The sequence below is a fragment of the Leptonychotes weddellii genome, chromosome 5 (assembly GCF_054177405.1).
Source record: "Leptonychotes weddellii isolate Sample4059 chromosome 5, ASM5417740v2, whole genome shotgun sequence".
NCBI classification, from domain to species: domain Eukaryota; kingdom Metazoa; phylum Chordata; class Mammalia; order Carnivora; family Phocidae; genus Leptonychotes; species Leptonychotes weddellii.
Genome location: NC_138373.1, coordinates 156939086 through 156961551, shown reverse-complemented (window position 1 = coordinate 156961551; position 22466 = coordinate 156939086). Strand labels below are relative to the sequence as shown.

The 22466-nt window shown below is 51.3% G+C and overlaps 1 protein-coding gene across 1 annotated transcript; it reads right to left on the bottom strand.

The window, feature by feature from the left end:
* Nucleotides 1-339: 339 nt before the first annotated feature.
* Nucleotides 340-20688, bottom strand: GTSE1 (G2 and S-phase expressed 1). Its single transcript, XM_031021548.2, has 12 exons — nucleotides 20582-20688; nucleotides 20209-20304; nucleotides 14091-14148; nucleotides 13379-13988; nucleotides 11206-11376; nucleotides 10459-10585; nucleotides 8308-8634; nucleotides 4836-4908; nucleotides 2716-2955; nucleotides 1964-2168; nucleotides 1294-1506; nucleotides 340-821 (listed from the first exon to the last, which is right to left on the bottom strand). Exons 2-12 carry the CDS (start codon nucleotides 20228-20230, stop codon nucleotides 738-740), a joined length of 2130 nt encoding a protein of 709 aa, XP_030877408.2. The 5' UTR covers nucleotides 20231-20304; nucleotides 20582-20688; the 3' UTR covers nucleotides 340-737.
* Nucleotides 20689-22466: the final 1778 nt, after the last annotated feature.

Sequence of the window (22466 nt, the reverse complement as noted above, 5' to 3'; positions counted from 1 at the left end):
CATTTCTGTACAATTCTATACTATAGAAATGAGGGATCTATACAGATCAGCGGCTTCCAAGCCAGCTAAGTTTTAGAAAATACTAAATTAGGGGGCGCCTGGGTGGCTCAGTTGGTTAAGCGTCTGCCTTTAGCTCAAGTTATGATCTCAGGGTCCTGGGATTGAGTCCTGCGTCAGGCGCCCTGCTCAGTGGGGAGCCTGCTTCTCCCTCTGCCTCTGCCACTCCCCCTGCTTGTGCTCTCTCTCTCTCTGACAAATAAATAAAATCTTAAAAAAAAAAGTGTGGATTACTTAAATCTGATAGTAATAAAAACAGTTACACATGTTTGAAAATCAAGATAACCTTAAAAACCAAGCTGTGTTTTAATACATTTTCATTTATTTTACAATTTAATTTAAATCTAGAATACTTAACGTTTCATACAAACTTAATTTTAAAAATAGTCGCTTGCTATTTTACATACAAAAGATTCAAAATTCTTCACCTGGAGCAACTGAACTCCATGCTCCAGCCCGGTGCTCAGGGCAGCACAGAGGGGAGCTGACGGGCAGCAGTGGCCTCGGGAGCCCAAAACACCCCCCAGTCCTGCAGCACCCCCTCCTCCAGGCATGGGCCCTTCACTGAGGGTTGGTTTTTTCCCCCAAAACGACTTCTCCTAGATTTATTTCTAAGGGTTGAAAACCACCTTAGGACTGACAGTTCTTTTAGAAAGAGTGAAACACAAAGGACTGTATTCTCAGAACTTGAGAAGTGGAGAATCCATGTTTTCCTTGTCAGCCTCGGGACTCAGCTGGATCAGAGGAGAAGCCAAGTCTATCAGCTGCAAGAGAGAAGCGACAGGAGGTGAGTGGCGTGGCCACGTTGCCCCTCGCAGCCCGTCGGCTCCCTGAAGACCCGGCTGCCCTTGAGTCCTCTGGGCCACGGCTCAGTACCACCCACCGCTCGGGCACAGGGACCCTGCAGCCGTCCCGTCTAAGAGGTTGGATGGAGGAAGTGCCACACGAAAGAAGTCGGAGTTCCCTCGTCACACAACAGGCACTGGGGGACCCTGGAGTGGCGGCGATGTGACAGCCACCCTCAGAGAGCCCTGGGCTTCCCAGGCAGGATCCCACAGCAGGACTTGGTGAATTCCAAGCTCATGCTACCAATGGAGTGTGCCCTGAGCCGTGTCACTTTGGAAACCTCCCTGGCCACTCTCGAGGGTCACCGTGAGGCACCCTGGGATGAGGAACAAACCCAGAACGGAGCCCACCCGAGACGAGGCCTCCACGGAGCTTCCTGCTGCTCCTCACCTGTCCCACCTCCTGGGGAGGCTTGGACGCAGTGTTTCTGATCATGTCTGGAGTGTTTATCAGCAGGTCGATCAGAGGTCTACTCTCAGATCCCAGAGCCACGTGTGCTTCTGGACTATTGCAAAAGTCAATGAGAGGGATGTCGATGAGGGCTGTGCTTTCAGCTTTTGGAGTGATGGCCAGTTGGTCCAGTTTGATATCCACGAGAATAGCCTAGACAAGAACACAAGACTTAAAAGCAGTTCTAGCATCTTTTTGTCAACCACGCTGAGGAAACCTAGGAAACCCAGGGAAGGATGGGCCTTAGCGGGGAGCTGGCCGTGTGCCCGTCCTGAGGTCTCTCCTCTCTGGCCGCCTCCACACAGCCCCAGCCCATCCACCGTCCTCCGGCCCGCAGCCCACACGGGAGCTCCCGCCGACGCTCCCACTGCTGCCCTGCTTCCTACTTCCCGTCCTCTGAGCCCTGGCCCTCTCTGGTCAGACACAGGGGAGGGGTGTGGCTTCTGTGCCTGCTGGAGGCTGGAGGTGCTCACCCCCCCCCACCCAGCACGGCTGGCCCCAGAGGCCCCGAGCACGATGGACCAAGTCCTGGAGAGTGACTCTGGGGAATGCCGTGCTGAGTCGGCCCGTGGCGGGGGCAGGCTCCGCTCGTCCAGGGTAACACACGTACCTCACCAGTGGGTGTGTCTCCAGGTGGCTGGGCTGCATCCAGCACGACTTCCGTGCTGATACTTTCTGAAAGAGTCAAGCCAGTCTTTTCTGGAGAAAAGTTAAGTGCCTGTGGTACAGCTGACGGAGGGGAAAGGGACCCATCGGGAGACGAGTCCTTGCGCCTAGAGGTAGCCTTGCTGTCGGTGTCCCTCGTTGGTGCAGCTCTACCAGACAGAAAAATGGGAAATCTGAGGAGGGGACTCCTGTCCGTCTTAGCTTGTTGGGCTAGGATTCTAGTTTTGGAGGAGGCGTGAAGTGCAGCATTCCAGCCCCATCTGTGACAGCTCTGACTGACAGCGACCGCAGGACTCTCCCAGGGACCTGGTCGCAAAGACCACACCAGACCCCAGAGCTCTGGATGTGAGCGCACCTTACAGAGCCCTCTGTCCAAAGGGCTCCTCCCAGTGAGAGGCCGTGGCCCACAGAGACACGGGATTGGGGCAGACGCTCTCCCACCCTGCCCAGCTCAGCAGCCCACCTGGGATAGGACACTCAGTGGGGACTATGATGGCGGATCAACCAAGTGCCCTCCCTCGCTTCAGAGGGCCACTGAGAGACTCCTGTGGCCGTTGCTGAGCAGACGCGATGAACCTCGGCTGGGCTGGTTCCCAACAAGTGACTCACCCACCAGACCAGGCAGGCTTTCCAGTGTAAGAATCACCTGGGGTCTTGGGAATCTGAGACAAACTTACTGCAGCCTCTACCTCTCACCTCACTGAAGACTTTTTCTGCGGCTCAGAAGAAAGCCGCCGAGCAGGCGCACACAGAGGCGAAGCCAGAGCTCTGGGCACGGTTTTAGGGGTCATGGATGGAAGGCCGGAGAGCCGACGGCTGGCAGGTGTGGGCAGGGCTGACACGTGCTTCGTACTCATGGGGGTCCTTGTACTGCTTACAAGGCTCTGCGGGGCTGCCACCGATGAGCGTCTAGCAGGAGTGCTCTGGACAACAACCCTGGAGAAACAAAATTGGAGTCTTCAGCAGACATGACTAAAAAAAAAAAAAAAAAAAAAAATCCATTCAGCCAATATGCTAATGAAGTAAAAAGTCCTGTGATTTCAACATAAAAGATAAAAGATTTAAGCCGGCCAAGCCTGTTGGAGGTCTGCTCTGGGAAGGAAGGGCTGCCCCAGCCCCCTGGGAGGCCCTGGTGCGTGCGGGCTTCTGGTTCCTCAACGAGGGGCCTCTCTACACTACCAAACGTGATGGCACCTTCCAGGTGGTGCCGTGCAAATGCACTGCGTGGGACGTTCAGAGGACATCTAAAAGTCACCTGCTGATGGGGTAGGTATTTGCAGAAGGAAATGCAGACCCACACTGGGGCCTAGCCCGGGCTCACGGGCCTGTCCAATCATTCCCAGTGGTAAGAGCACCCAAATCACACGTGAGCACACACGAATAAATCAGGGCAGCTGCTGCTGATTTCTCACACCTCTGTCCTTCCAACCTTGGCAATACACGTGGCTCTGATGGCCAGTGAATCCTGCGCATCTCTGTGGAGCCAGCTGCTATTTTAAAATAAACAAGCCGGGGCTGTCCCAACGTGCAGCCCACAGGAGGGCTGCGGGTGACACACCACCCATCAAGGACAATCTTTACGTGCTTCAGAAAGAGTCTGAAAACAAACTTTAATTAACATTAACTGGAAAACTGAATCACTCCAGGGGCACTGGCAAGAGGGTGGGGTGCTCTCAAGCCAAGCAGCCACTCTCTGCAGTTCTGGAACCACTGCCTTACTCCCTTTACTGCTGAACTCCAGTGAGAACAGATAAAAATGCAAACAAATGTAATCTTCAGAGTAACCCTGGGAGGCAGGAACTACTGTCCTGTTGCACAGGTGGAGGACCGAGCGACAGGGCTAAAGTGAGGCAGGCCGCGGCCATCTGGCTATGGGTGTGAAGGGAAAGACTCACAGCATGGCTAATGCTGTAAGGGGAGGCATCCGCCCAACCCATGAAGCACCTCCCAAGTTCACACTCAAGTAAATGAAAGTCCAGGGTCAAGGAAAGACTCGCAGATGGCGCAGGCTGGCCTGTGGCAGGGCCAGGATTAGGGCCCCCGCTCAGGTGTCTGAGTCATCGCTTGTCTTACCACCTATCCCACCCACGTGCAAAGCAGCATTCCCATCCTGGCTGCACGCAGGCCCTGGAAACGCTGCTCCCCTGGGTGAGCGTCCTCACTTCCGCTTCCGCTCGCAGTGGATGTGCGCAGAGTGGAGCAGTGCGGGGACAGGGTCCTGCCCTGGGACAGAGTGCCCACAGCCGTGCTGGGGCCAGGCCGTCAGAAAGGGCCCTCTGACCCCAGCAGATGGCAGTAAAGGGTGGCAGGGAGAGGACGGTCACCGGCCTGGGCCCCTCACGCGCGTGCGTGTGTGTTCTTACTGTTTGCAGTATCTGCTGTGCTGTGTGCGCCCCGTCCCCACTGCACAGCTGAGGAAACGAGGTCAGGACTGTCCAGGAACTTGCACTGGGTCACAGACCAGGGACAGTGGAGCTGGGATTCAAAACCAAGTCTGACTAACGACACCACACCGAGGGTTTGCACCCATGGCACAGATGAGAGCCCCCTTTTACAACAGTGGGGGTGGACGTTTCTGCCACCAGGTCAGGCCTGAGAGTCGGCACGTTACACCGCAGATGGCAAGTCTGCGACTGTTGCGAGGTGGATGGAAGTGTCACTTGCCCTCGGGAGCCCAGGCCACACCCTGACAGACCAGGGCTCAGGCCAGTGGGGCCAGGCTGTGGGGTACCCCACGCATGCTTGAGAAAGCTCGGAGAGACGAGCAGGTTCCTTCTCAGAGTGATGTAAAATCAAAGGACGCGGTGACTCCTCACCTCCCCACCGACGTGCAGGACTGCGGTCTCTGGGCCCGGCAGGACATCGGCGTCGCGCTGTCCGGGGGCTCACCTGGGGCAGGAGAGGAAGCGTGTGCAGTCAGTCACATGTGGGGCAAGTGATAAACCCACCGTCTGGGGCTCTTCACCAGGGGCGACTCTCCTCAAACACTGAAGGCTCCGCTGCAGGGCCCTGTTCATGTGGTCCCCGTGTCCCCTCAACAACGACAGCTGGTGTCACGACCACCACGCCCGTTCCAGAGGGAGCACGCAGAGCGGGGTGTTCTGAGCAGCGTGGTGGCTCCCCGCAGCCTCGCCAGCCCTGACTTCATGGGAACAGTCTGATGCGGGGCCGATGAGAAAGGTGCTCGTGAGACAGCCCTGCCCCTGACGCTGCGAGGAAAGGAGAGCCCGATTCCGGGGGAGCTGGAGGTGCCACTGAGGGCAGGAACGGGCGGCAGAGGGTGGCAGCGGGACTGGCACAGGACAAGACCGGCGACAGATGGAGCCGGAGGAAAGGCAGCCATGGCTTTGGGCAGCCGGTAAGAAAGGAAGCAAGCGCTGCTGAACGCAGTCCGCGCCCTGTGCCGTGGGGCGCCCTGGAGAAGCCGCTTCTGCAAAGACACTGAGCTCTCTGCTGGAATCCTCATTCTATCTCCAGGTGTGGCTTCTCCCTTGGGATCCAAACTCATACATTCAACCGCCTGCTCAACACAGCCCCACCGGAGCCCTGTGGCATCTCCAACTCAACTGGTGCAAACTGGGCCCGTGGGCTCCGCCCCAGGGCTGCTCTTCCTTGAGCCCTCCCCGATGGCGGGAGGCAGCACCCGGGTGGCCTGCGGAGGCCCCTCTCCACGCTGCCGCCTGCTCTCCCACCACCACGATCTCTAGTCCACATCACGGCAGGGCTTCTGCACGGCTCTCCCTGCTTCCATTCTTGACCACGAGGGCCTGCTCGTCCCTCAGGGGAGGCAGCTGTCGAGGGCCTAAAGCCCTGTCCCATGGTGCCCCCTGCACGGAGAGTTACTCCGAACCATTCCTCAGTCACGGGGCGCTACGCGAGCCGGCAGCACCTCACCTCTCACCTCGTTCGCTAACTTGGCTGAGGTTGCTGGTATTTGTTCAATAGCCACTCTCCTCTTCTCAGTAAGAGACGGTAGTGAGGCGGGAAGACAACATGTCTCTGCATCCCTGGCAGGCGAGCGCAGTCACATGCCTGAGGCCTGAGCGATGGGACGGAGATGGAAGCGGCACATGCAGCTTCCGGGAAGCACCCTGCTCCTCCTCACCGACCCCGCCTTCGCTGCTGACGGTGGGAAGGCTGGAGCGGGGGCAGCCATACTAGAGCACGAGGAAGAGAGGCTAAGAACAAGGCAGAGGAGGCTTCGGGGCAGTAAAGGCCACCTGCACCGGCCGGCGGTGCTGGAAACTTCCAACAGCTGCCTGGGAAGCACATCCACTCAGGAAAGGCTACAACTACCCTCTCCCTTGAGTCAGCTCTGTGCAACGTTCCACATTATACACACTTCTGAGATTAATTTACCTCGACCAAACATCCACCTGCTACCTGCCAGACACCAGGCTGGTGCAGACGAGGAGAGGCCACACCAGCCCGGCAGCCTTACTGATCAGAGGAGGCTGGGGGGCGAGCATTTGGGGGGCAGACCTAGACAGGTGGGAGCTACTGAGGAAGAGCTCTAGAAATGGGGAGGGAGCCCGAGTCCCTGGCTGCGCAGGAAATAGCAGCATGCATGCAGCGTGAGACTCTGAAAGGCCATGGCAAAGACAGCCACCGGGGGCAACTGCCACCGCTCACACAGGGCTGGGGGACTGCCACGTCCTTTTGGCCAGGGCGGAAACCTCGGGAGCACACAGCACGTTTGGCAGGGACTCAGACAGGCCACGTGTTCGTAGCAGGGCTGCCCGGTCCCCAGGGTAAACGGCTACTTAAGACCTGCCCCATCAAAGCTTATAAAGAATCCTCTGAAGGATCAAGTTGACCCACAATTTAAATGCCTTCCAGGGCAAGATTCAGCTCCTTAAAGCAGGATAACAAAACCCAGATATTCAAAAATTCTGAACTTACACCATCTAAGAGATGATCAACAATTATTAAACATGGGAAGAAGCAGGAAAATGTGACCATCACCAGAAAAAAACTTAGTGGCTAGAAATGGACCCCAAAGTGACAGGGAAGATGGCATTAGAAGAAACAGTTTAAAACAACCATCATAAATATGTTCAAGAATTTAAACAAACACAATGGGGTGCCTGGGTGGCTCAGTCGTTAAGCGTCTCCCTTCGGCTCAGGTCATGATCCCAGGGTCCTGGGATCGAGCCCCGCACCGGGCTCCCTGTTCTGCTGGAGGCCGGCTTCTCCCTCTCCCACTCCCCCTGCTTGTGTTCCCTCTCTCGCTGTCTTTCCCTCTGTCAAATAAATAAAATAAAATCTTAAAAAAAAAAAAGAATTTAAACAAACACTGTTAGGACAAAGATGAGGAAATTATAATATCAGAAACAAAAAATTAACTGGATGGGCTTAATCGCAGATTAGACACACTGCTGAGAAAGATGTGAATGCGAAGACATGATCTTGAAACGTCCCAACTGAAACACAAGAACAGGTGGGGAAACCCAGGGCCTCCGTGACCTACAGACCACATCGAGAGGTCTGTAATACTTGTAATTAGAGTCCCAGGAAATGAAGGGAAGCAAGAAAAAGAATCTGAAGAAAGAACAGCAAAGTTTTTTTCCCAGAGTTAATACAAATATCAATCCATAGATCAAAGCAGCTCAAGAATTCCCAAGAAGGATGAACCCAAAGAAAGCCACCTCGAAATTCATAATAATCAAAATGCTGAAACGAATAAGAAAGAGGAATTTCCGAGAGCAGCGCAGGAGCAGTGATGGGACAAAGGGGAGTGACTGTGAGACAAGAATGCCACCAAGTTCTCATCTGAAATGGTGCAAGCTAGAAGATGCTAGAACAACGCATTTAAAGTGCTTTAAGAAAAAAGAAAGCTGGGGCGCCTGGGTGGCTCAGTTGGTTAGGTAACTGCCTTTGGCTCAGGTCATGATCCCGGAGTCCTGGGGTCGAGTCCCACATTGGGCTCCCCTTGCTCTGTGGGGAGCCTGCTTCTCCCTCTGCCTCTGCCTGCTACTCCCCCTGCTTGTGCTCTCTCTCTCTCTCTCTCTGTGTCAAATAAATAAAATCTTTAAAAAAAGAAAAAAAGGAAAAAGAAAGCTGGGTGCCTGGGTGGCTCAGTTGGGTTAGGTGACTGCCATGGTCATGATCCTGGAGTCTCTGCTCAGCAGGGAGTCTTCTCCCTCTGACCCTCCCCCACTCATGCTCGCTCTCTCTCTCATTCTTTCTCAAATAAAGTCTTCAGAAAAAAAAGAAAAAAGAAAGCCAAAAACATTATATAGAATCTGTTCAATATTTTAAAACCATGAAAAATGACCCACTCCTTACCAGTAGCAAATTTGGGGATCTTAAATTGACTTGTAGGGGTGGGCACAGCCTGTGTCCTGCAGAGTAGGTAGGAGTCACGCCTTCTCATACTCCCAGCTGTATTCAACTGAGAGGGCTGGGACCAGGTGGAGCCGGAGCTCGGCCCCGGGCCTCCCTGTTCCGGTGTCCGGGCTTGGACGAGAGCTCCTGGGGTGGGCGCCTTGGCAGACTCCGCCTTCACCTCAGCCACCGCGGCCCACTTGCTCTGCTTGCAGGGGGCACCCGAAGGGCCTGCCTGCGGAGGCAGGGAACTGCCCGCGGGAACACTTGCAGGTTCACTGGATCTAGCTGGAAGAGAAGACACAAAATCTGGCTATCACTCAAGCTGATGTCATTTTTAAATTATGAAGTTACTTAGCAAACACTTAAAAAGTTTTCAAGTGAGGAAAATTATTTATTTCGATCATGATGATTTGCATATGATGAAACAGGACCTGTGAGCAACATTCTGTCCGCCCGTCAGGTCATGTCCTCAAACACAGGACAAGCTTGGTTGCTCATGGCTCAGCTGAGTGTGTTCTACGGTACGAATTCTAGACACATTACCAAGATGTATGTAAATATATGTAAATTCAAGCTCTCCCGTCTTCCCTGATTTGTCAACAGCAGACATCTGCCCTGGCTGAGCAGCCAGGAATGGACAGTGTAGTCACACGCCCCACCCCTCTAGTCAGGGAGGTGGGGAGGGGACAGGGAGAGAAGGCGCAGTCAACCGGGTTGGTTCCTTCAAATCCCAAGGAGGCTGGGTCATAGCAATCACAGGCACTATTTAAAACAGAAAGAAGGGGCGCCTGGGTGGCTCAGTCGGTTAAGCGTCTGCCTTCAGCTCAGGTCATGATCCCGGGGTCCTGGGATCGAGCCCCGCGTCGGGCTCCCTGCTCAGGCGGGAGCCTGCTTCTCCCTCTCCCGCTCCCCCCTGCTTGTGTTCCTTCTCTCGCTGCGTCTCTCTGTCAAATGAATAAATAAAATCTTTAAAACAGAAAGAAGATAAACCCGGGCGAGAAGTATACTCAGGTGCCAATATGCCCCACAAAGACGTCAGCCTGGGAAGCCCCCTACAGAAAAGCTCGAAGAGAAAGGCTGACGCCACAGCCCACAGCACACCATACACACCGGCTTTACGGCGTTCCTCCCCACACACTGGCCCGTCTGCGCACAACGCAGGAAGACACACACACACCCCGTCAGGCCCACTCAACGTCCGTCTCACAGCCTTTCCGAGTTAGCGCTGCAGCGATCCTCAGTAAAAATGGTGCCGATGCCCTGCACGTGCCAGCCACACAACTTCACCGCCCCTCATCTGACAGAACTCCCTTTCTGCCCCCGGATCACGGGCCGTGCGCCAGAGCCGCCGGGGCAGGCCCTTCGAGCACTCCTTCTAAAGCCCGTGACAGCAAGGCAGGGGACACCATGCCGCCGCCTGTCCAGTTACGGAAACAACTTCAGGTCTCTTCACCACCACCGGGCAGTCGGGACTCCAAATCACATCAGTCTGATTCCAGAATTGACATTTTGTGAACCTGTCACATTCTGTGAACAAAATCCACACACGTCTACGCAGCAAATAGCACAGGACGAGAGGGGTGAGTCCTGAAGGGACTGGAAGGTGGCCTTTCCCCCCAGCGCGCTAGGGCTTCTTCCCTTTACCACTAGATGGCGCCCACGGCTTGCTAAGATGACAACTTAGCCTGGTTTTCATCATGTTTGGGTGTGGGGATTTAAATAAATGCCAAGTTTACAAGGGTCATATGCCCTAAATGATCTGGAACAGTCCTATTTTTAAACCCTGTGTCTGATTACACATCCACGGGCCGGTCTCCGCGTCCTTGTGCGTTCGCTAGCACCGGGAGCATACATCAGCTCGGGCACTGTGCAGGCCACCCTAAACTAAAACCCCCAGCCTGAGAGAGTCTCTCCTCGGAGGAGGGGGAGCGCCGTGAGGGCAGGGACCCTGACCCCATGGCCCCTGCCCCACACCACAGCAAACCCTCCAGAACCTTCTGCGGAGTCTAAGTGCTTCTGCGAAAACGGTCTCAGAAGGACATCAGCACTCGGGGCCTGGCCTCACTGGGCATGGGTGGGTCTGGGCGTGGAGATCCCCACTGGCCTTACCTCTGCCGGCTGCTGGAGAAGCACACGCACTGGAAATCACAGCCGAAACGGACCCAGAGGAAGAGAACTTCCTTGAAAGACCTCCAGCACAACCAGGGGGTTTCAACAGGGTTTTCTTCAGCCCCAACTGAAACAAAATGTTAAAAAAAAAAAAACCAGTCATCAGAATTCATGATCTACCCATTACTTTTTAATGCAAAAATAGGGTTTATAAATAATTGTTAATAATTTGATAACAATCATCTTGAATGTAAAGGAAAAGGCCAAGCAGTACTGCTCAAGTGTAGTCTTCAAACCTGCATGAGAAACACGTGGGACCTTGCTGAAATGCAGATTTTTGGGCTCCAACCCCGGCCCACTGAGTCCAGAGCTGCAGGGCCCAGCTTCTGGCAATTTTAACAAGTACTTCAGTGGTTCTTACGCACAGCTCAGTTTAACCACGACGCCAGGAAAGAAATAGAGCTGTGGGCGGTTGTCCCCCTGCCTGTGAGCGCAGTGTCGAAGCACTGACTTCCCATCTCGTCTGAAGGAAGCAGGGAGCGAGGCAGGCACAGATGCTCAGAGATGCTGACGTTCCTCAGTCCGCGGCCAGGCCGCGCTGCCTCTCACTGAGCTTGCCTCACACCAGTCCCATTTTCAACCTTCCTAAACTTGATGTTAGTCGAAGACACATTATATGTGTACAGCGCTGCCTCTGTATTGGCTCTGCTCACAGGCCACGCCCGCCTGCAGCCCTGGCAGACCCACCTTGTTTGCAACAGGGAGCGATCGCTTGCCTTGGACCAAGTGGCTTCCACCAGCTGGCAAGCTAGCGAGCTCCCGGGCGGCACTGGATTTGTCAGGGGGCACATCCCTGTGGGATTCCTTTTCCCTGAGGATTTTCATATTGGAAGGACTGGTTGGTATCCTTTTCCTAGGCTGAAAATTTTAAGATGAAATGTGAGAGCTGTCTGGTCTTTAACAACATACAGAAGCACCATCTCTCTTCCCCATGCTATACACGTTCCTCCATTCATCAACTAGATTGAAGTGAATATAGCAGCTCACTTCCTGCACCAAATTACCATGGACAAAACTGATGATGGCGTTTGCTTCCTCATTAAAAACAGAGCAGAATAATACTAAGACCGATCATTAACCGGAGAGAGAGATCCTCTAAAGCTAGTCCTCAATCAGGATTCTTATTTAAGGATGATAATGAGGAAAATGGTCTAGTGACAAAAATTTTAAAATGCTGTATGGAAAGGAATCACTCATTAAAAGGTCATTCCTTCTAGCAGAGACACTGCTCAGTTGTAATAAATCTTCTTGGAAGAGTACTGGAAGCTGTTTTTCTTTGGACAACAGAGTCAAAGAATACATGTCTGACAATATTTAGATACAAGGGCATTCACAGAACTAACCCGTTTATGTAAATAACCCCTTATGACAAGGCCAGCTGTTAAGAAGCAGTAGCAGCTCATAAAGTCATAGTGTTGAAACAACAACTTTCTTTTTCCTTCACAGCATTTTAAAATTGATATGCCTCACATAACATAAAATTCGCCTTTTGAAAGTGTACATGTCAGTGGTTTTTAGCATACTCCCGGTGTTGTACAACCAGCATCAACCCGAGAACATTCTTGTTGTCCCTAAAGGAAACCGCTAGCCACTAGCAGTCACTTCCCACCCCCACCAACCCCCCCCCCCCGCCTAGACAGACACTACCCTACTCCCCTCTCTACAGTTTGCTTATCACAGTCCCCTCCTATAAATGGGAGCATACAGCATGTGACCTTTTGTGTCTGGCTGCCTTCACTAAGCATGTTTTCAAGGGTCGTCCATGTTATACTATGTCCTATTATCTACTAATACTGCATCTCCTGATTGCCTGAGTCCACCTGTGTGTCACATACAGAAATCCCTACCTGGGTCCATATATGACACAGAAGACCCGTGTCACTCATTCTAGACACGTCACTTTTAGAAATTTACATCCAAACGGTCTCCAGCAAAGGGAGCTTGTATGATTAAAGGAACGGCCCCAGCTATTTAGGGGAAGAGACAGCCGGCATATCTCCTGTTCAGGCTTCAGTGGGGCAGACAAGCTGTGAGCTCGGATCGGCTCTGGGTTCTGAGGGCAGGGAGTCATGCACTACATAAGCTGTGCTTGTAGAGGGAAAAGGAGCTCCTAGGCCCTTGCTGGGTGGTTTGCACTGACCCCACAGAGCACCATTCCTCCGTAACTGGCTCAGAGAGCAGAGGCCTGGGGCCCAGGTTAGCAGCGGAACTGAGAAACGGTACACGGCAGGCTCCGACCCGCTGGCTCTCCTCAAAGTAGGGCTTCCTCCCCTGAGCAGAGATGCAGCAGCAAAGCCTGGAAGCAGCCGCCCTCTGACACCTTCCCTACCCGAGTGCCCTACCCCGCAAGCCTCCAGGAGCCCCAGTGCACCAGAGTTGGCTAGCCGTACCCCAAAGGCCTGCCTGCCCACTGCCACTTCCCAGGACACTCATCCATTTAATTCCTAGGAGGAAAGCGATCTAAACAAATTCACAGCTAAGGAAGATGACTAGTGGCTGTTCCAAGAGGGAATTTTTGGAAGTTGCTTGTTAATGCACACAAAATCCCTATAAGTAGAAAATCCAACGTTGTAACAAAGCAAAAGGAAAAATTTCAAATGGCATTTAGGAGGGGGTGTTTTTAAGTCATCACAAGAGGAAGGCAGCCCCGCCCCCGTCCATATCCACCCCAAACCCAGCTCTCCATGCTGTTCCTGCTCTTCATGGACTCTCTGTTCCTACACTTCTGAGTCCTCAGCACAGCTACATTTCCAAGTTTCTTCCCGTCACAGTTTCCATTAGGGCCATAAACCAAATGGGCTAAAACGCAAGGGGGCACCTGGCTCTCCAGCCAGATGTTCTGGGACATGCATGTGTCTACCTGCTCCGTGGCCACATGAATGTTTTTCCCTTTCACAGAAAAAGCTCGGGGCCGCACCAATTTGCTGATGACCTTTTTCTGAGTCCCTGTCTGTTTTGGAGGGTGAGCAGTACTTGGTTCCACTGGCAAAGAAGAGTGGGGTGAGTGTGGCCACCCCTGTGTCTGGGCGGGAGCGCTTGGCAGGACCAGGCCCGAGGGTGTCTGGGTTCCCTGAAGTGGCGGGTCCCTCAAGGGGCTGTCTGACAGGTAATAGGTCTCCCTCTTAAGTGACTTGGGGCTTTTTTTCATTTCCTTTTCTTTCTCAAATAGGCTTATTTTTAATTTTGATTCCTGTATAAATCTTTCCACGCCCTGGCTCCAAAGGTCTTCAGCTGTGACATCTTGGGCGGCCTTGTTTTTGCTCTTGCTTTCTATCTGAAAGGCCAATAAGTGAGCTTCTTTATACACTTCCACGAATTTTTCCCCAGGGAGAGGACTCCAGGTGAAGTGACTTTCCGAGGCTGGCAAAAGACGCTCTTCGGGAATGTGATGATTTAATTCCAAGCTGGCAGCAACGCATCTTTCTTTATGCCCAACGGGTCCAAAGAAGACTTCATCATCTTCATTTGCACTGTTTTAAATAAAAGGATTATTAATGACAATGGCATTTAAATGAAAGACTTTACTGAATGTGATTAAACCCAAGGCAAGGGAAGAAAACTCATCTGTTTACCTTGAAGAGGACAATGAAAGATCGAAGTCAAATTTTTCATCAGCTAAGAGAAGAATGTCTGGGGGGAAAAAGTCCAGCATTATTTGAGGGTTGGAGCTGACAAAGAGAAAACATCACCAGTCCCTATAGCTATAAAAACAATGACAATATTTCACTCTCCAAAGTGTACCTTATCATTATTTTAACAGTCACATTATCATAGAGGGCTCTAGATTATCAAATTTTTTTGTTTTCTTTTTAAAAAAGCATCAGCAATTCTGTGTTTGCTAAGCTGACCCAAAAGTTCAAGTCCTTACCTTTAAGATATAATCTAAAATGCATTCACCAAGTCATTCAACTAGTTTTTCAAGGCTAGATAAGATATAGACCATTTCCAAAAGACCATCTGCTTCAGGTCCCCCAGAATTAAATTCCTTACTTATAGGGGCACCTGGGTGGCTCAGTCGTTAGGCGTCTGCCTTCGGCTCGGGTCATGATCCCCAGGTCCGGGGATCGAGCCACATGTCGAACCCTGTGTCAGGGTCCCTGCTTGGCAGGGAGCCTGCTTCTCCCTCTCCCACTCCCCCTGCTTGTGTTCCCTCTCTTGCTGTGTCTCTCTCTGTCAAATAAATAAATAAAATCTTAAAAAAAAAAAATTCCTTGCTTACAAACTACGTAACACCTACTCTTCTTTCAAAAACAAATTCAGTATTATTCAAATGCACCATTGGGACTCCATCCGTATTTGCTGACGACCATCTCTTCTTAGAGCCCACCTTGAAACCCCAGATGAAACTGCGTTTTGTACCCCCCATCCACACTTTCACCATATAGTTCCTTCACCAGCCCGGCCTGTAAGCCTGACTCCCTCTAACAAACCTCAGGCTCCAGGTTAGTGGATCTCTTTCCTGGGCAACTGCTTCCCCCCCAGCTCTCACACCCCATCCACCCCCATTCCTCCCTAGGGCCTCCCCACATCACCTAGACCTGACCTCTGTCACTCTACTGCCTTGCTGTTCTGTAATGTCCCTTTACCCTTCTGGGCTCCAACTAGATTGTAAGCTCCTCCAAGCCAGAAAATGTCTAATGCTCTCACAAATTCCCTTACACCCAGCTAAGGGCCTGGACACTTAGCAAATAATTATCGAAATGCGCTGAGCGGGTATTTCCATACTATCAAGTTTATACAGCACTTTTGCAAATCACTTCTTATTTGATCCTACAAAACAATGCAGCATGCTTATTAAAATTATAAAAATTTAAAATATACTAATATCCTAATTAGGTCCTAATTAGTCACTTCAATTATTCTTAATTACCCAATCAAGGAAAAGGTAAAAGCACAAATGCACAAATGAAATAAAAAGAAATAACCAGAGAGAGAGGAAATTAAAAGATTCATAAGCCAGCCTGCTCAACTCCATGCCCATAAACCTAAGAACTTGGCTGAAATGCCTAATTTTCTAGAAAACACTATTTTTTGTATTTAAATTACTTAAGTGGATTTATTTATAAAACGGACTCCAGAAGAGAGGGAAAAAAATCTTAATAGTTCAATTATCATAAAATAACTGCACAAATTTATTCAAGAGCTATTGTCCTCAAAAGAGCACAAGAGACAGATAATTCTGTCAAGTCTTTCAAGAATGTATCATTCCAAAATTATTTAGATTGCTCCACAGGATAGAAAAAAGAAACCTTTCAACTTAACTTGTATGAAGCAAGCATAACCATACCCCAAAGCTCTAGAGGTAGCTCAGTAAAGAAAGCTACAGACCAGGCTCATAACATACAAATTCTAAATAGGAATATTAGGTAACAGAATCCACCAACACATTAAAAGAAAAAGAATATATCATGACTAGGTGAAGTTTGTTTCAGGACTTCAGGACTGTAGGATGGTTTAATTTTACACAATCTAGTAACACGATTGTTATATTACTAGATCTAAAAGGAAAGCCCTACATCATGTCCATCTATGCTAATAAGACAAATGAAAAAATGCAAAATACCTTGTTGACCTTAAAAGCTCTTCATAAAAAGCAACAGATATATAATAGATACATTTGATCATACAAGGAAGTATCTCTCTCCAGCCAAAAGCCAAAATTAGGTTTAATGGGATACTATCAGAAGCATTCCTTCTAAAGCCAGGAGCAAATATACTTTATCAGTCAGGACAGGCTAACTTATGCTGAAGTAACAAACAAGCCCCGAATCTCAAGTGGTGTATTTCTCACTCAAACTCTATATCTGCTGGGGCTTGGGCCCTGCTCCACATCCTCCTCACTGCAGAACACAGAATGATGGAGCCTGGCCTTTGTGCTAGAGAAAGGGGAAACAGCAAATTCCATACTAGTTCTTAAAGACCTAGAAGTGACACATATCACAGCATTCCCATTTCACTGGCCACCTTGCAAGTCACTTGAGCCGAATCCAACTTTAAGTGGGCAGACAAGTACAATTATACCATGTATACTCAAGAGGAAAAAAAAAAAGTAGAAAAGAGGGAAAAAAACAGTGGAAATATTGATAAACAGCACCAAAACTACCACCTATATGTAAATTAACTCGCAAACTAGCATGAGGCTTAATGGAAATCTAAAGAGGAAATTTCATGAAAGCCGGGCACATGGCCATGATGTCTGCTCTCACGACAAGCCTGGACACTGTTCTGGGTACACTAACCAATACAATCAGACAAAGGAAAGGATCTGGAGGTAAAAGTATCACAGTGCACAGATGCTATGATTACAGACACAAGAAAATCAAATAAATACTGTTACAAGTAGTGAAAGGATAAAAGCACGTGCCTGAGGACAAAATTATCACACAGTAATCGATGGCATTCATATCTACAAAGAACAGTTTGAAGATATGATGGAAAAAAAGACCTTGTTACAATAGCAACAAAAACCACTAAATACCCGTGAATAAACCTAACAAATACGCAAGACAGATATAAAGAAAACTTAGTATAATGTAAAAGTAGCACATCAAATTAAAGGGGGAAATGGTGTATTCAAAAAGGAAAATACATATAAAAGGAAAAAGAAGGGGCGCCTGTGTGGCTCAGTGGGTTGAGCGACTGACTTTTGATTTCAGCTCAGGTTGTGATCTCAGGGTTGTGAGCTTGAGTCCCACATCGGGCTCCACGCTCAATGCATGCGGAGTCTGCTTGAGATTCTCTCGCTCCCTCCCTCTCCCCTCATTCATGCGCACGCTTTCGTGCGTGCTCTCTCTCTCTCCCTCAAAATACATAAATAAATCTTAAAAAAAGAAAAAAGGAACAAGAAGAAACCATGAAGAAATTATTTTATAACCTGGAGACAAGAGGTTTAACTGTGAGACCAAACTGGAAGCCATAAAAGACTAATAGTACAGTATGTAAAAAAACATTTTAAATCCGCATGGCAACAATCACCATGAGCAAAGTTAAAGAAACAATAAGCAGGGGAAAAAGTATTCGCAGCTCACATCTCAAAGGGCTCATTTTTTTTTTTTTTTAAAGATTTTATTTATTTGACAGAGAGAGACACAGCGAGAGAGGGAACACAAGCAGGGGGAGTGAGAGAGGGAGAAGCAGCTCCTGGCTGAGCAGGGAGCCTGATGCGGGGCTCGATCCCAGGACCCTGGGACCATGACCTGAGCTGAAGGCAGATGCTTAACCACTGAGCCACCCAGGCACCCCTCAAAGGGCTCATTTATTAACATTGCCTACAAACTGCTAAGAAGACAACCAATGATGTAATGGAAGAACTGACAAATGACAGGAACAGATAAAATAACTGATAAAATAAAACAAAACAAAAATAACCCCGAGATTCCACTTTTCACCTATGAGGTTGTCAAAAATCACAGAGTTTGCTAAAACATGCTCGAGGCTGTGGGGAACAAGAAAATTCACATAGCGCTCAGGAAGGCATCACCAGGTGGCCTGGCAGCACCTACAAAATAAGAGGTGCACGTGTCGTCCCGCCCAGCAGGAAGACTGTGTGCGGACATCCCACAGTCACAGTGATGCTCGCTTCAGCAGCATCTGAAAAAGCAAGACACTGGACACAAACGAACGTGCACCCACAGCAGATGGGAGAAATTACAGCCCCCCTCTCCCTCCACCCCCCCCCCCAAGATGGACCACTACCTAGGTACAAAAGAGAACAGCAGGGGCGCCTGGGTGGCTCAGTCGGTTAAGCGTCTGCCTTCGGCTCAGGTCATGACCCCAGGGTCCTGGGATAGAGCCCCACATCGGGCTCCCTGCTCAGCGGGGAGTCTGCTTCTCCCTCTCCCTCTGCCTGCCGCTCTTTCTGCTTGTGCTCTCTCTCTGTCAAATAAATAAATAAAATCTTAAAAAAAAAAAAGAAAGAGAACAGCAATAGTGCATGCGTTGATATACAAAGATCATCAAGATAAATTGGTGCCAAAAGCAAGATGCAGCAAAGGGTTCCATCTGCTATTAAAAAAAGGGGCAATCAGCTGACAATGTACACATACGGTTTGCTCTTGCACAGATCAGGTCTGGAAGATCAAAGAGACCAAAGACATTGGTGGCCTTTGGAGGGGCAGCTGGGTGGCTGAGGGAGAGGCTGAGGGAAGTGGAAACAGGTAGGGTCAGATCCTGGAGGGTCTGCAAGCCATGGCAAGGAGCTTCTATTTTATCCAAAGTGCTACAGAAAGCTATGGAAGGTTTTAAGCACAAGGGTTACGATCTAACTTGTGTTTTTAAAAGGTTACCCTGGCTGCTGTGTAGACTGTATCAGAAAGGAAAAAACAGTGTCTATTGAAATCACAAATGCACACATTGGCCAAAGTGAAAAATGCACAAGGAGGTGGAGGTGAGCTAATGGGGCTGAGGCAAAAGGTGGTGGCATCTGGGTGGAGCTGGAAAGAGATAGATGGATCCAAATATATTCTGAAGGTGGAAATAGCAGTAAAGGATGATTGAATGAACCTGGCTGCTTCACAACTTAGACAGCTAGGTAAATGGAGGGGCCATTTACTTCCATGAGAGAACAAAGAGCAGGCTAAGAATGGGGTGGGAGGGGGAGCACATTGAGTTTGAAGTGCAAGACATTCAGGTGAAGATGCCAAAGAGGCAGGTGGATATAGGAATCCAGAGCTCTGGGGAAAGACTGTGCTCGAGACAAAATGTGGGCACCACTACAAAGCAGATTGAGTTTAAAACCATGGGAACATCTGAGGGCCCCTGGGGTATGGGGGATACAAAGAGACCCTAGACCAAGTCCTGGGTAAGATTAGCTTCAGAAGACAACAGAGGAAGAGGAGCCTGCAAAGAGATGGAAAAACCAGCCAGAGAGGTGGAAGGATTTCTATTTGTATGTCAATGATGAGCATGAGCAAATGGACAGGCACAAAGTAAGGCTACGAAGGGGGGTTGGGGGTGTGACAGAGGGGTGAAGTCCTCAAGAGCAGCCAGTGGGAATTCTGCATGCACATGGAAGGGACTGGTATTTGAAAGTGAGGACACAGGCAGGAAGGAGAAAGGGGTGCAGCGGCAAATACCTTTCTAGATTCAAGGAAGAAGTGATGAAACCGGCAAAGTCCCTAGGACCGTTTTAGCAGAATGGACTGTCAAGGATACCCAGTCCACCGGCCTCACATGGATGTTGTGAGGAGCAAAGGATACAAGGATGTCAACACGCTTTAGGAGAAAAATAAGAAGGTATGGCCCTTCACTCATCTCCTGAGGCTGTATTCTCACCCCGACGCTCAAGCCAGACAGGGACAGAACAAGACAGGAAAGTCACAAAGCTTCTAAACAAACCTTAGAAAACAGAAACCAGCAATGAATAAAAGAGGAAACATCAAATTCGATCCCACCAGTATCTGAGTGCCTACAAAGTGCCAGGCAGTGTCCCCGGCACTGGGTATACACAGCAAGTCGGACTGGAAAGAATCCCTGCTATGATGGAAATCTGAAGCTGGGGGGAATGGGAGGCAGAAAACCGAAAACTAAAGACGCTGGATGGATGCAAGCCCCTTGAAGACAGGGACCATGAGCTTCACTGGCACAGGGTGAGCGGAATAAATACAGGACTAAGTTCTCACAGAAGCATTAACTCGACCTACATCTTCACCGAGCTCCCTGAACCACGGCGCTGCAGCGACAAGGACGTACCATTCTCCTTGGGAACATCCATCTCTGCTTCTCCTGGCTGGCTGGCCGGCTGACTGAAGGCGCGTCCTCCTTCCACGGCGAGGGCTGCCAGGGAGTCTGCGGAGAGGACGGGGTCAGCAGGTAAGCAGGTGTCGGGGCCCAGGCCCCCCGGCTCCGTCACTCCCCGGTGCCGACGGGGGCAGAGGGAGCGGGCGGCCGCGGCCAGGTCAGGGAGGGGAATGGCGGCCGGAGGCCACGGGAGGTGCAGCCGAGACACCCCGCGCCGCACCGCCCGAGAACGCGCGCCCACAGGCCAGGAGCTCCGGGGGCCTGATCAGGACTATCCTCCGCGGTCGAGCACAACGGAATTCCCCGCGCTCGGGACAGCCCCCACCTTACGCGCGAGTGGACCCCGGCCGAACCACCGCGGCCCTCACCCGAGCAACGGCGACACCCGGCGGCCCCACCCCGGCCTGGGATTTAAACGCGGCGCGGCGGGCGCGGCGCGGCCGCCGATTGGCCGGTTTGAAGGCGCTCCGCAACGTCGCCGCGCCCGGTGCATCCTGGGGGCTGGGGGCGGAGCCGCCTGGAGGAGGAGCGCGGCGCCCGTGCGCACGGCCTCCGCGCGCAGGTGGGCTGAGCAAGCCCGGGCTCCGCCCCGCGCCCGCGGTGGGTCAGCAGAGGCCCTCGGGGGGCTTACTTGCGGCGCCGTGCTGTGTTCTGGCATCTCGGCCTCAGGGTAGCTGCGCGTGCCAAGGGACGAAGTTCCGACCCCAGCTTTTTATCTGTAAATACAGAGGCTTCAATTCTTAGCGTAGATGTTGATGGGAAGACCAAACGAAATAAGTGCACCTGTCTGCTTTGTAAAGCAGTACGCACCCGTTGCCAATACAGTAAGAAGACCCGGACCCTGCCCGGACCAGCGCACAGGGTGACGCCGGTTTGTGCCCTTGCAGCAGGAGAAGCTGAGTGGTGGCGGGGGACAGTGATGAGGGCCTGAGCATGGCCGGAGGTGTGGCAGAAGCTTGCCCTGGGCTTTAGAGCCGCTGGGGACCTGGATTTGTTCTGAGGGCAAGATGGGGGGGCCGGGGGGCGGGTTGAAGGGGTGCGCAGGTCCGGTGGCGAGGTGATGGAGTCCGCATGGGAGAATGCACACGTTGGAACAAGATTCCGGATCTGAGCGACACGGAGGACTGACTGGTGAATAGGTCAATCAGCGGCAGCTTGAGATCGACCTCACTTGAACCTTGGACTGTGAACCAGGTATAAATAATACCCACCTCGTGGCCTGGAGTGTGAAATGAGGGGCTCCGTTCAGGACACAGTGTCATGAAGCCGTTGCTCTAGGTATCTGGGACTGGTGGTTGTAAGAGGATGTGGGAAGGAGGAGGCTGGGATGCCCCATACAGTCTGCTCTGGGAAGGTCTGAACTCCAGAGGGAGAGCACCATTTTCAGGGACAATAATGAGCTATTTATTTGGGGCAGGTTGGGTGGAGAGCTGTCCAGGGGGCAGCCATCACGGGCCCAGGATCTATGCCAAGAAGTATGCCAAGAAGCCTTCTATGCTGGCTGGCATCTGGACTCCCGTGTCTCTGGTTTCACGCCATCCACACCAATCACCCCATGCTGTTGTGGTCCCTCTCCACTTCTGCTCCTGAGTCCAGCTCCCCATGAGACTGTGAGCCTCTAAAAGGCAGGGTGGGGTCTCCATTATGTGATGTCCCCCAGCCTTACACAGCCCAGGGATGGGCCCCAGGCAAGAGCTGAGAGAGTGGGAGCTGGATATTGAAGGGGCAGGAGGTGGGGGAGAGGGTCTGGGGGGAATCTAGCAGCTTGGAAAGAGCCCAGCCTACCCTCTGCATCCCCTTTGTCTTGTCCTGGCATCCCCAATGCCTCTTTTCTATCAAAGGGCTCCCTCTGTAGCCTTTGGCTTTCCACTGCACTCGGATATGCTGGGTCCATTGGACCCTGCCTTTCCCACCTGAGTCTCCGTCCATGGAGTCTCTTCTGAATTCCATTGTCTTTGGGGCTTTTTTTAAGATTTATTTATTTGAGAGAGGGAGAGAGTGAGCAAAAGCAGGAGGGAGAGAATCTCAAGCAGACTCTATGCTGAGCACAGCCTGATGTGGGGCTCCATCTCACAGCCCTAAGATCATGACCCGAGCTGAAAACAAGAGTCGAACCCCTAACCAACTGTGCCACCCAGGTGCCCCATGAGTTGTCTTTTGCTCAGGTTCCTGCTTAACTAGAGAAGAAAGGTGGTGCCAGGCAGACCCAG